Below are 14,666 nucleotides of genomic sequence, written 5' to 3' on the forward strand. Positions count from 1 at the left end.
ACCTCAGTGGTAAAATGCCAACTGCCAACTAAAGTTGATCTCCAATTGCCTCTATTACAAATGACCAAAATATAAGGTTCGGATGCACATGAAAACCTTTCAAGAGGGTAAAAGATACTCGAATGTAGAGAGTGGCTTTTATTACTGCAATGCTTCAACAGGGTCACAAGCACTCCACGTCACAGACCTCAGAAAGGGCTTCAGCTAGATAATCCAAGAGCAGTTCATGTAAGCTGGGCTTCGAGGCCATGTTTGTCCTGACTTCATTAGTTCTTTTTATTCCTTTGATGCATCGGTCTCTAGTGATGGAAACTCTTTTTTTTTTTTTAAAGAAACTAAAGCACAAAAGGAAACTGAAAAAGCTGCAAACTGATTTGGCAACAGCTAAGCAAGAGGCTGCCATCACAGTCCTGGAACTGAATGAGAAGATAAAGACTCTGTGTGAAGGAAAGCCAGCCCCTAGAGGTCAGTATTACCATGTGACAGTTGCACGCCAGCCCTCTATCCTGGGAGATATATGGTTTTATTGGCAACAGAGCTAAAAGCAGGGCCACAGTGCCAGGCAGCATACTGGCCCAACAGCATGCAGGTCTGGCCTGGCCTGACCTCCTTTCCACGTGAATAGTGACATTACACAAACTATTGACTCCATGCTGGGTTCACTTTCACTGTAAGTGAGGCAGAGAATGAATAAGCAGTTCCTTAAAGCAAAGTCTCTGAGGCTGAAGAGCTGGACTTGGTAGAACTGATAAGCGTCTCTGCACAAGCTGGGCGGCAGTGAGGGAGGTGAGCCAAAGGAGGACCCGACAGATGAAGCTCTTGAGTGGAGCGAGGAGATGAGTGTGGACAGGCCTGTAGGCTAAGGCAGGCCCAGGGAAGTTAAAAAAAAAAAAAAGCGTTTAAACAATAGGTGAATGAGCCAGAATCAAGCAGGCAAGGCTGGGAGAGGAGGAAATCTGGGTGGTTTAGAAAGATTTTAATAGCTGCTTTGGTGTAGATCTTTAACAAGTCTTCTCTAAGAGACTATAAACACACATTGGGGGAAAAAGACCCCTCAGACCGTCATCATTAGCCATGATATGAGTTACCATTTAATACATTGTGCCAGGCATTTTGCTAAGCACTTCACATGAATTTAAGTCTCAGAATAAGCTCTGAAGTAAGTACGTTTATGGATCCCCAAAGAATAAACAGAGGCTTAGGGATGTTGGTTACTTTGCCCCAGATTAGTGTGAGCAACACCTAAGGCCATGAGCCTCCAGACAGCCACTTACACTACCCAGTGTGCCTATGCACCTCTGAACAGAAGGCTATTTTGTCTCCGTTCTACAGAAGGGCTATCCATCCTCATTCTGCCTGGTGGATCTCTTGCAAAACCGTGGGCCCCTGGATAAATGTCTTCCTCTCGTGTGTGGCATTCTTGTAAAACCAGAAACATGCCCTTATTCTTCCTCTGGTTTCCTTTATTATTCATAAATAATTCTGGAAAAAGAGGAGGACCGTGGAAATAAATGGAGGAGGGGAAAGTAGGCGATGTGGTGGCTTCAGAAAGGGAGACACATCAGCATCCCGGCCATGTGGTAAAGCTTTTAATATGAGTTTGGATTTAATTTTCTATTTTGAAAAGTGCTATCCTGGGGATGAAATGGCATGGAACACAGTCATCTTGAAAAAAAAATGCTGAAGGTCAATTTGTTTTTCTCTTTCCACAAAACATAATGATAGCTTATGAATTTGCTTTTGCCACCATGAAAACCTAGGGAATAAAATCCACTCAACGATATTATCCATTTAAAGGTCTTTATCCTAGGACACCATAGCCAGATTTCAGGTTAGTTGTGTAATAAGAAACTGATAATAATTGTACAGCACATTGGAGAAAGTTCTCCAATTCACCTGAGAGAAGCTTTCAACTTATCGACTATATTTTTCATCTAGTGAAAGAGATAATACTGCAAGGTATATAATTCTCATCGTTGACAAAAATATCATCTGCTGTCTAATGACAAATCCTGTCTAATGAAAAATCCTGTCTAATTTTGTCCTTTTGATATTTGAGTAGGTCAAAATTAAATTATCCTGAGGTACTGGGACTCTCACGGTTCAAAGAGGGTAGAAAACATTAAGTCCCACCTTCTGTGCCCATTTTTTTCTCTGTATTTGTTTTTTTTAAGCTACTAGAAGAAAAATCCACAAAACCTGAATGCATTATGAACAGCTACAAATTTAAATAAGGGCAGATGTTCCAAGGTCAATCAGGGATGAAAAGAGTGACTCGTTTTGGACCTATATGTTGCTTCCTTTTTTGGCCGAAAAAGTGAGTCAGTGGACTGACTTAAATCAAATATTTGCACTTTCTTGCTCTCCCACTACTCCCATGTTCCTCAACCTGAATTCAATAGTCCAGGAGACTGTCAAAGCACTTGTGGCCCCAGAGTCATATTGGCTTTCATTCGCAGACTGTGGTCACCTTGTCCTACGTCTTAACACACTTGAAAGTAAAGTCTGCAAAGATGTCGGTAGCTTTAACACACAATGCCCTCCATTTAAACACACACCAGTTAGGGTTGACCCACCTCCCACACACATGTCTAGACCAGAACAATAGCCCTCCTCTAGTTATCTTGTATCCTTTTATAAAATGTTTGTTTTCAGTTCTCAGACCTCTGTTTGCAAATGACAGATGTCCCAGTCATAATAGCTTAAGGAGAAAGGGTGATTTATTGGCATAAACAAACTAAGAAAGGGCATGCCATTAGCCTTATAGTCCAATGGATACAGAGTCTCAGACACTATCAAAACATTCTGACAACACTCATCTCTGCTTCTGTCTCCATTGAGACTTCACTCTCTCAAGTGGGGTGTCAGAAGAGACTGGAAACGTGGCCATAAGCAACTAGAGGCTGTCCCCATCTTTCCTCCAGAGAGAAAAAAAAGCATTTTTCCACCAACTCCCAGTTAGAAAATGTACAATAAAGCATTCTTTCCTAGCTTGAGTTGGATACCCATGCAGGGACATGACCCAATCTTTGTGGCCAAGGGTGGGGTACTACGGTTGGGCAAGGTTCCGGTCATGCACCCTGCCACTGGGTGGCATGATAGAGGGAAATCAGGGTGGAAAAGAAGAATGTTCTGACTGGCAACTCCCAACAGAAGCACTGGGCTGGTCTGGGAGAGAAGCACTCCCTTAAAGGAAGGGATAACCCATTACTGGAAAGAAAGAGTAAGGGACAAAACCAACGTGTCCAATAGAGTCTCAACTAGTGGTCAAGTTAAAATATAATGCAATGCTTGCCTCATGAGTCACCCACCCATGAGTAGTGGCAATTTTTAAGTAGATTCTTCTTGATGAACAAAAGGACTTCATGATCCACGAAATAAATGCCCAATGGTACAATTTCAGACCCCATAAAAATGGAGAGTCAACCAAACTACTATGGGAAAGGAATCCCCTTCCATCCTCCACCAAGTGTCATCATGGGTGCCTACTCTAAAGGCCTGCCTTATTGTAACAACTGAAATTGCAAGAGGGCAAAACAGTTTTTATTCTAAATGACATGCTACTTGGATTCACATAAACCTACTTCTCTGTTATAATTACAGATTATGTCTGTAGTTCTAACAAGCAGATGGAGATATTTCCAAATAAATTAGAATATTTTTTACCCAAGTGTGCAATTTTTTTCCTCGTTTGGTTCATTTTCTAAGTAAATCTGTATCTATAGTAGGTTGGCATTCAGCTCTTCTGATCAGAGGGATGTTCCTGATCAGAATATTAGGAATACCTTTAAGCATATTCTCACGGATCAAACAGTGAGTTACCAAACTTTTTCCTTTTCGTTTTACATCAACACAGTAAACTACTTCATTGGCTATGTACTTAAATTACCTCCAAGGAAATAAATGATTTAAGTCAATGGAAAGTTCAACCGAAAAGAAAAACACCTTTCTTATAAAACTGGCACAGCAGGAAACTTACAGCCTGAGCGTTGTTTGTGGATTTTACTTTGTGCAAATAATCACAGCCCAAGGCAGATTCCTTCCGTCATTTCCACAGCCTGCATCTGAAGTGCTTACAGCTTTATTTACCACCATAATTCACTAAAATGCCTACTGTACCCCTTAAGACTCGCCTTTGGGTAAACCTTAGTACACAAGAACCTAAAGTTAAGTTTCAGAAACAATCTTTGTGTCCTTTGCTTCCTTTGCTTAAAAGGACAAAGCTCCTATGCAAAAGACATTGGTGACTAAGTCCCCTTGTTGGTACATGAGCATGAAATCACTTGCTGTGATGGAACACCTATCTTTTAACAGAACATCAGAGACCTGGTTCAGAGATTTCGAGCCAGTGTACAAATGTACTGTTCTGGATTTTTTTTTTTCCTTTTCATTCTTTTCTCCTAATATGCACAGCTAGTATACCAAGTAAGGTATCTAGCCTACACATACAAGTTGCCATTGCCCCAGTGACGGCAATATCAATTCTAAGTCATCTCTCAATTTTACTCCTGTTCAGAAGATTCTCCCAGTTAGTGCAGGTGGATCCCAGGACAAGCTTATCCAGGACTCAGTGTCTGAATAGAGCTAGCCATTGTGTTCAAGCAGGCATGGAAAAGGAATGACATTTCAGTGATATTCAGTGACACAAAGATGTTTTTGTTTGTTTTTTTATACATGAAATTTATTGTCAAATTGGTTTGTATACAATACCCAGTGCTCATCCCAACAGGTGCCCTCCTCAATGCCCATCTTGGCACAAGGCTGTTTTTAAACACTAGTCATTTTAATGATTAGACTATTGCTGTTCTATATTGTTCAAATAAAATTTAAGAGATTTATCTCTTTATCAACCAACTGTATCAGTCAACTGGGACCAAAATTTTCAAGAGTATCTTTTATCATGATGTCCACCCCAAGGACTCAACCCTCTTATTCTCTCTCTTCCTGTAAACTTCCTTAGGATCAAAGCTCCTATAGAAACTTGGTGTTAAAAACAAAACAAAACAACAACAACACAACACAAAAAAAACCCTGGGATTTGAAGGTGATAAGAACATTCTGGAATTAAATAGTAACAGTGGTTATACAACATTGTTAATATAGGAAAATGAATGAATTTTACACTTTAAGGTGGTTAATGTGGTGTATTTCATGTTCTATGAAATCTCAACTGGGAAAAAAACAGTGATTAAAACAATCCTCACTGGGATGTAATGACTAACACCTTGTCAGGTTTAAGTGTATTTTAATGAGAGTGCTTTGGGCCCAAATAAAATCTTGACTTGGTGGAGTTCCAAGCATTTAGAGAGAGGTTATATTCCGATTTGCTGGAGTAAGGCCAATCTTGAGTAGCTGTCCATTTGTGTCCAGATTTTTTTCAACAATGCCATCCTGCCCTTTTTGACTTTCTCTCAGCACAGCTCTTCATAAGCCTGTCCTTCCTCATATTAAGAACCAATTGCTTGATCGATAGTTCTACACCAACATTCTTTCACTACTGAACACAGATGTTTATCTTACCAGAATTTTCGAAGAACATAACAAAGAAGGCCCTGGGATCTCACTGTTGCAAATGTTCAAACATTGTCGAAATGTACTGTTTACCACCCATTTCATCAGGCTGCATGGGGTTCAGTCTGATATTTGGTCAAAGCATAAACAGACTGCCTGTACTTCCCTACTGCTGCCAAGGGTGTTACTGCCATCACAGAAACTGACAAGAACTTGGGAAAACAAAAAGTAGATATCTTCCCCCTCAAACATACACATGATTATCCCCGCATCTGCAGAAAAGAGTATTCTGTTAAGCACTCCCACTGAATCCTCAAATACCAGAAGCTATTCCAAGGTGAGATATTTTACATGTAGACCAGGAAACACCAGCAAGTCATAATAGGGACAGTGAGAGAGTGTAGGAGTGGTAACTTCGAGATGTACTTTCTAAGAAGTTCCTAAGGAGTTTTAATATTTATGGCAGAGAATAGCTTATATTCATCTTTATAATCTATAGGTCTCATTCAGAGATTGCCTGTCAGTTTGTCTCTTCCTTTGTCCACTGAAGTCTTCCTGAAATAGGCTGGCTTCCTTAAATAGAACTCCACAGCCGAAGTCTGATTTCAGAAGTCCCCTCAAGGACAAGCAACTGCGCCAGGAGTCTGAAAGGCTTGGGGATGCATCATGAAGATCCCAAGAAATGTGACTTATTAACTATGTGCAAATTTAGGGTGGTTCTAATTTTCAAAAGGACATTCTAGAAATCTCTAGTCCTGAAAATCACTCCCATGAAAACTAGGTGTTGCTCCAGACTCTGTTGGGTGCAAGTGACAAAAACCAAACTGTAACTATTCTCAGCAGGCTGAAGCACAGGGTTCGTGGACTGCTCATTCAGCTCTTCTTTGATACTAGCTCTACTTGAGCTACTGCAGGCACAGATCCGGAGACGCCCTGGCTGCCCTGGTCTATAGTGAACATCTGTTTCTGCCTGCTCACAGGCACTTCCTTCTGTCTTTGGTAGAAGCATGATTTTCCTTGGGAGATGTGTTCCTCTCCCATTCTCTGAAGTCCTATGGGACTGTTTAATCACAATGTCCCTTTCCTCCTGCCCAGGAAGATCCTTGTGACTTGCCATCTTACTCTCCTAATAAGCATTCTTTTTTTTTTTTTTTTTTTTTTTTTTTTTTTTTTTGCTTTTTTGCTTTAAGTAGTCAGTATTGGCTTATAATACTTGCAGCTAAAGAACCTAAATTTATTTCCAACTCCAGGGAACAGAACTTCTTTCTCACAGAATCTATTCAGAATCTTACACAGGAATTTTATCGACCCTACTTATATCATATTTTTACCCATGGATTGATGGCTATGGCCAAGAGAGTGGGATCTTTTCATGGACCACAAGTGTGTCACATGCCAGAGGTCAAGGGTTAGGAAATGGTATCAGAAAAAAAGATGGGAAAACATTCTGGACAGAAGACCAAAAAAACCTCTCATTGTCCTCTTTAATCTACCTTAGTTACGCTTACAAACTTGTAGAAAATACCCAGGAGATGAAGATAAGGTCTATCTTGTCAGTGAAGTACAAAATGTATCTTCTTTCTCTCCGTATCACTTCCCAACTGCGTATTTAGGCCCTTCCTTTGCAAAAAGTCTGGAAATATATTTATTTTATAATTAACAAAGGGTAAGAAGATCCATTCTAAAATTTTTGGTAGGGGTCCAAAATTTGGACCTTTGTAGCTATACCAGCTGTGGGAATTCAATGATGTCAAGGTCCCCTCCCTCCTTTGTTTGTAAGACTAATTTTGGAATTATACTATTATCAGGAAATGGTATCCTTCCTTCTATCCATCCCTTAGGATTTTTTTTAAGTCTCCTGGCTTCTGTATCCTGAGAGGTGGGATAATAGTGCAAACGCCAGCTAATGTCAAACAAGGCACATGGGAATTGGAACTTGATCAACTTCAAAGTTTTCCTACTTAACCATGGAGACTGCTATGATCACCAGAAGGGCATGTGCTGTTTGGCAATGCTGTTAAAGAACCCAGACTAGAGCTGAGAAGAAAGGTGTTTCCTCCTAGAAATTTGCAGAGAAGTAGTTGAACCCTTATCAAACACTGGCAGATGGATATTTGTCAACATAAGATAAATGGGAGAATCTGTGGGTTACAATTGTCAGAGAGTTGGAACACCACTGGAGCTGTTCCTGGTACAAACATCTTGATGCCAAAGTAGAAAAAGTGAATGATGTTCTCTCCTGCATTCCCCAGAAGCCTCAATATTATTTCTTTTGATGACTCAATGTTTCCTGATACAAGGCTGAAGTTAGAGAATAACTATATTGGTAACATGAATAACTTTGGAGGAATGAATGAATACTCTAGAAAGAATGCATAGAACAAGAGTCTGCTGAACAAAGTGGGTGTCTTCTCTTTGAAGGCACAGGATTGATTTCTGGTAGTAGGACAGTGTTAGATATATACGCTTGTGTATATATTAGATATATACCCCTATGCATATTGTGGTGGTCTGTAAGAATATTTATTTTTAAAGATATACTGCCTTGTACCAGATTATCCTACTAAATCCTCAATCAAATAAAACCACAATTTGGTGCTAGACAAAAACAACAGCAACAACAACAAAAAACCCCATATAACTGAGAAGAAATAAACAGTGGATGTAAGAGGAACAGCATCAGTCCTGATTTGCTTAATATGCAACTGGAACCAGGAGAAGTGTGTTAATTATGCTGGCATAATAATTGGTGCCTATAAGATCTGAAAACATTATAGCTCTTCTATAGGTGCTTTCCTTCATCCCAAGTTACTCAAGACAGCACAGGGGAAGTGCCCCGCAGTTCCGCATCACTCCAGGGACTATCCAAAATGACGAAAAGGAAGAATTCCCCTCAAATCAATGTCCAGGAAATAACAACAGCTAATGAACTGATCAAAAATAATTTAAACAATATAACAGAAAGTAAATTTAGAATAATAGTCATAAAATTAATCGCTGGGCTTGAAAACAGTATAGAGGACAGCAGAGAATCTATTGCTACAGAGATCAAGGGACTAAGGAACAGTCAGGAGGAGCTAAAAATGCTATAAACGAGCTGCAAAATAAAATGGAAACAACCACGGCTCGAATTGAAGAGGCAGAGAAGAGAATAGGTGAACTAGAAGATAAAATTATGGAAAAAGAGGAAGCTGAGAAAAGAAAAATTAAAAAATCCAGGAGTATGAGGGGAAAATTAGAGAACTAAGTGATGCACTAAAGAGAAATAATCTACGCATAATTGGTATTTCAGAAGAGGAAGAGAGAGGTGAAGGTGTACTTGAAGAAATAATAGCTGAAAACATCCTGGATGTGGGGAAGGAGAAAGGCATTGAAATCCAAGAGGCTCAGAGAACTCCCTTCAGACGTAACTTGAATCGATCTTCTGCACGACATGTCATAGTGAAACTGGCAAAATAAAAGGATAAAGAGAAAATTCTGAAAGCAGCTAGGGATAAACACACTCTAACATATAAAGGGAGACCTATAAGACTCGTGACCGATCTCTCTACTGACACTTGGCAGGCCAGAAAGGAATGGCAGGAAATCTTCAATGTGATGAACAGAAAAAATATGCAGCCAAGAATCCTTTATCCAGCAAGCCTGTCATTTAGAACAGAAGGAGAGATAAAGGTCTTCCCAAACAAACAAAAACTGAAGGAATTCATCAGCACTAAACCAGCCCTACAAGGGATCCTAAGGGAGATCCTGTGAGACAAAGTACCAGAGACATCGCTACAAGCATGAAACCTACGGACATCACAATGACTCTAAACCCATATCTTTCCATAATGACACTAAATGTAAATGGACTAAATGTGCCAACCAAAAGACACAGGGCATCAGAATGAATAAAAAAACAAGATCCATCTATTTGCTGTCTACAAGAGACTCATTTTAGACCTGAGGACACCTTCAGATTGAGAGTGAGGGGTTGGAGAACTATTTATCATGCTACTGGAAGTCAAAAGAAAGCTGGAGTAGCCATACTTATATCAGACAAACTAGACTTTAAATTAAAGACTGTAACAAGAGATGAAGAAGGGCATTATATAATAATTACAGGGTCTATCCAACAGGAAGAACTAACAATTATAAATGTCTATGTGCCAAATACAGAGCCCCCCAAATATATAAAACAATTACAAACATAAGCAACCTTATTGATAAGAATGTGGTAATTGCAGGGGACTTTAACACTCCACTTACAGAAATGGATAGATCATCTAGACACACGGTCAATAAAGAAACAAGGGCCCTGAATAATACATTGGATCAGATGGACGTGACAGATATATTTAGACGTCTGTATCCCAAAGCAACAGAATACACTTTCTTCTCAAGTGCACATGGAACATTCTCCAAGAGAGATCACATACTGGGTAACAAAACAGCCCTTCATAAGTATACAAGAATTGAGATCTTATCATGCATACTTTCAGACCAAAATGCTATGAAGCTTGCAATCAATCACGGGAAAAAGTCTGGAAAACCTCCAAAAGCATGGAGGCTAAAGAACACCCTACTAAAGAGTGAATGGGTCAACCAGGCAATTAGAGAAGAAATTTAAAAATATATGGAAACAAACGAAAATGAAAATACAACAATCCAAACACTTTGGGATGCAGCAAAGGCAGTCCTGAGAGGAAAATACATCGCAATCCAGGCCTATCTCCAGAAACGAGAAAAATCCCAAATACAAAATCTAACAGCACACCTAAAGGAAATAGAAGCAGAACAGCAAAGGCAGCCTAAACCCAGCAGAAGAAGAGAAATAATAAAGATCAGAGCAGAAATAAACAATATAGAATCAAAAAACAAAACAAAACTGTAGAGCAGATCAATGAAACCAAGAGCTGGTTTTTTGAAAAAATAAACAAAATTGATAAACCTCTAGCCAGGCTTCTCAAAAAGAAAAGGGAGAAGACCCAAATAGATAAAATCATGAATGAAAATGGAATTATTACAACCAATCCCTCAGAGATACAAGCAATTATCAGGGAATACTATGAAAAATTATATGCCAACAAACTGGACAACCTGGAAGAAATGGACAAATTCCTAAACACCCATACGCTTCCAAAACTCAATCAGGAGGAAATAGAAAGCTAGGACAGACCCATAACCAGTGGAGAAATTGGATCAGTTACCAAAAATCTCCCAACAAATAAGAGTCCAGGACCAGATGGCTTCCCAAGGGAGTTCTACCAGACGTTTAAAGCAGAGATAATACCTATCCTTCTCAAGCCATTCCAAAAAATAGAAAGGGAAGGAAAACTTCCTGACTCATTCTATGAAGCCAGTATTACTTTGATTCCTAAACCAGACAGAGACCCAGTAACAAAAGAGAACTACAGGCCAATATCCCTGATGAATATGGATGCAAAAATTCTCCATAAGATACTAGCAAATCGAATTCAACAGCATACAAAAAGAATTATTCACCATGATCAAGTGGGATTCATTCCTGGGATGCAGGGTTGGTTCAACATTCGTAAATCGATCAACGTGATACATCACATTAATAAAAGAAAAGATAAGAACCATATGATCCTGTCAATTGATGCAGAAAAAGCATTTCACAAACTTCAGCAACCTTTCTTAATAAAAACCCTCGAGAAAGTCGGGATAGAAGGAACATACTTAAACATCATAAAAGTCACTTATGAAAAGCCCACAGCTAACATCATCCTCAATGGGGAAAAACTGAGAGCTTTTTCCCTGAAATCAGGAACACGACAGGGATGTCCACTCTCACCGCTGTTGTTTAACATAGTGCTGGAAGTTCTAGCATCAGCAATCAGACAACAAAAGGAAATCAAAGGCATCAAAATTGGCAAAGATGAAGTTAAGCATTCACTTTTTGCAGATGACATGATATTATACATGGAAAATCCGATAGACTCCACCAAAAGTCTGCTAGAACTGATACATGAATTCAGCAAAGTTGCCGGATAAAAAATCAATGTACAGAAATCAGTTGCATTCTTATACATTAATAATGAAGCAACAGAAAGACAAATAAAGAAACTGATCCCATTCATAATTGCACCAAGAAGCATAAAATACCTAGGGATAAATCTAAACAAAGATGTAAAACATCTGTATGCTGAAAACTATAGAAAGCTTATGAAGGAAATTGAAGAAGATATAAAGAAATGGAAAAACATTCCGTGCTCACAGATTGGAAGAAGAAATATTGTCAAAATGTCAATACTACCCAAAGCTATCTACACATTCAATGCAATCCCAATCAAAATTGCACCAGCATTTTTCTCAAAGCTAGAACAAGCCATCCTAAAATTCATAGGGAACCACAAAAGGCCCCGAATAGTCAAAGTAATTTTGAAGAAGAAGACCAAAGCAGGAGGTGTCACAATCCCAGACGTTAGCCTCTACTACAAAGCTGTCATAATCAAGACAGCATGGTACTGGCACAAAAACAGACACATAGACCAATGGAATAGAATAGAAACCCCAGAACTAGACCCACAAACGTATGGCCAACTAATCTTTGACAGAGCAGGAAAGAACATCCAATGGAAAAAAGACAGTCTCTTTAACAAATGGTGTTGGGAGAACTGGACAGCAACATGCAGAAGATTGAAACTAGACCACTTTCTCACACCATTCACAAAAATAAACTCAAAATGGATAAAGGACCTGAATGTGAGACAGGAAACCATCAAAACCCTCGAGGAGAAAGCAGGAAAAGACCTCTCTGACCTCAGCCGTAGCAATTTCTTACTTGACACATCCCCAAAGGCAAGGGAATTAAAAGCAAAAATGAACTACTGGGACCTTATGAAGATAAAAAGCTTCTGCACAGCAAAGGAAACAACCAACAAAACTAAAAGGCAACCAACAGAATGGGAAAAGATATTTGCAAATGACATATCAGACAAAGGGCTAGTATCCAAAATCTATAAAGAGCTCACCAAACTCCACACCCAAAAAACAAATAACCCAGGGAAGAAATGGGCAGAAAACATGAAAAGACACTTCTCTGAAGAAGACATCCGGATGGCCAGCAGGCACATGCAAAGATGCTCAACGTCGCTCCTTATCAGGGAAATACAAATCAAAACCACACTGAGATATCATCTCACACCAGTCAGAGTGGCCAAAATGAACAAATCAGGAGACTATAGATGCTGGTGAGGATGTGGAGAAACGGGAACCCTCTTGCATTGGTGGTGGGAATGCAAACTGGTGCAGCCGCTCTGGAAAACAGTGTGGAGGTTCCTCAAAAAAATTAAAAATAGACCTACGCTATGACCAAGTGATAGCACTGCTAGGAATTTACCCAAGGGATACAGGAGTGCTGATGCATAGGGGCACTGTACCCCAATGTTGATAGCAGCACTCTCAACAATAGCCAAATTATGGAAAGAGCCTAAATGTCCATCAACTGATGAATAGATAAAGAAATTGTGGTTTGTATACACAATGGAGTACTACGTGACAATGAGAAAGAATGAAATGTGGTCCTTTGTAGCAACGTGGATGGAACTGGAGAGTGTGATGCTAAGTGAAATAAGCCATACAGAAAAAGACAGATACCATATGGTTTCACTCTTATGTGGTCCTAAGAAACTTAACAGAAGACCCTGGGGGAGGGGAAGAAAAAAAAAAGAGGTTAGAGAGGGAGAGAGCCAAAGCATAAGAGACTCTTAAAAACTGAGAACAAACTGAGGGTTGATAGCAGGTGGGAGGGAGGGGAGGGTGGGTGATGGGTATTGAGGAGGGCACCTTTTGGGATGAGCACTGGGTGTTGTATGGAAACTAATTTGACAATAACTTTCATATAATGAAAAAAAAAAGAAAAGAACATCTGCTCCACAAAGATGGTCTAAACATGGTCCAAGGGCCCATTTTTTAATTGGCCATCCCTATTGAATAAGGAAAGAGCTCTGTTCCCATTCCAGGGGATTCTGAAAAGAACTTGGCAAACAAAGGTGGGAAGATCCCTCAGTCACAAACTGAACTTGTATTGTTATAAACTGATTAGAATTCAAAAAGGTCAATTTCTGAGGCCAAGGAAATAAAAGGTTGCAAGAGAGATGGTGTAGAGACACACAGACACCATGTATGGACAAAAACAAGAATTATTATGAGTCCTCAAGAGCAGAAAAAGTGCTTAAAAGAATCAGGTCAATAGGATAAGACTTTCTCAGTTGTATAAAATCCTAACATTTCTTTAACTCTAATATTCCTAAGTTTATAACACAATAGGTAATAAAAGTTTTATCACACTGAGCTATGTATAATAGGATTCTGACTTCAAGTAAAAGTCTCATCCTCTAAGCCAATCCCAGTAGGTCAACAATCTATTTGACAAACAGGCCCTTCCAGTCTCTTTATCCCAGCTCTACAGAGAAACAATTTTGATGGCACTGTATAGTAAAAACGTCTTTATGACTCTGGATGAGTGCCAAAATCTTCGGTCTTATCCTAGGTTGCTAGGTAAATTTCTGATAAAAAGGTAGATAATTTTCAATATGCTTTTATTTTTTATAAGGTATGCCACAACCAGACACTAGTTTCATTTAAAGACTACATATAATATTAATCCATATATTAATTTTGTTTACTATCTTTCAAAGATTACCTAGAGTTTTAAAATAAACTTTTAACTTCAAAGTTGTAAGATCTCACCTATCTATAATGATCGTATTACTAGAACTAAAAATCAAGATACTGACTGACATAAGATCTAGTATATAAATTTACATTCATACTCAAAAAATATGCAAAATCAGGATTATGTTATGGAATCCCAGGTATATGATCACTATACCTAGGGTTCAAAAAGGATTTCATAAGATAGTGGAAGCCACATTTATCTAATTGATTTTACTTGAGGACCTTCTCAGCTAACACTAGTGGGGTCTTAGAAGAGAAAGTTAGTGGAATGTAATTAACACCACAAATCCAGGAGAATGTCAGGAGACATTGAGAGAAATACAGAGTTCCCTACTCTACAAGTGAGGCTTGGGCTTTTCTTTCAATAATTGTATCCCAAGAAGATATTAGAACCAGACCTTATACAATCCATCTATCTTAATACTATAAACATTTCCAGATGCAAGCGAACTATCTTTTCTTTTTTATAA

At 39.0% G+C, this 14,666-nt stretch overlaps 1 protein-coding gene across 1 annotated transcript in view; it reads left to right on the forward strand.

Moving 5' to 3' along the window:
- The window catches only part of CCDC192 (coiled-coil domain containing 192), a 209,152-nt gene that overhangs the window by 143,468 nt on the left and 51,018 nt on the right, over window positions 1-14,666 (forward strand). The window contains exon 6 of the mRNA XM_027076781.2: window positions 333-465. Coding sequence (XP_026932582.1) covers window positions 333-465 — 133 coding nt within the window. The remainder of the gene's footprint in view (window positions 1-332; window positions 466-14,666) is intronic.

This window comes from Acinonyx jubatus, chromosome A1 (assembly GCF_027475565.1).
Source record: "Acinonyx jubatus isolate Ajub_Pintada_27869175 chromosome A1, VMU_Ajub_asm_v1.0, whole genome shotgun sequence".
NCBI lineage: Eukaryota > Metazoa > Chordata > Mammalia > Carnivora > Felidae > Acinonyx > Acinonyx jubatus.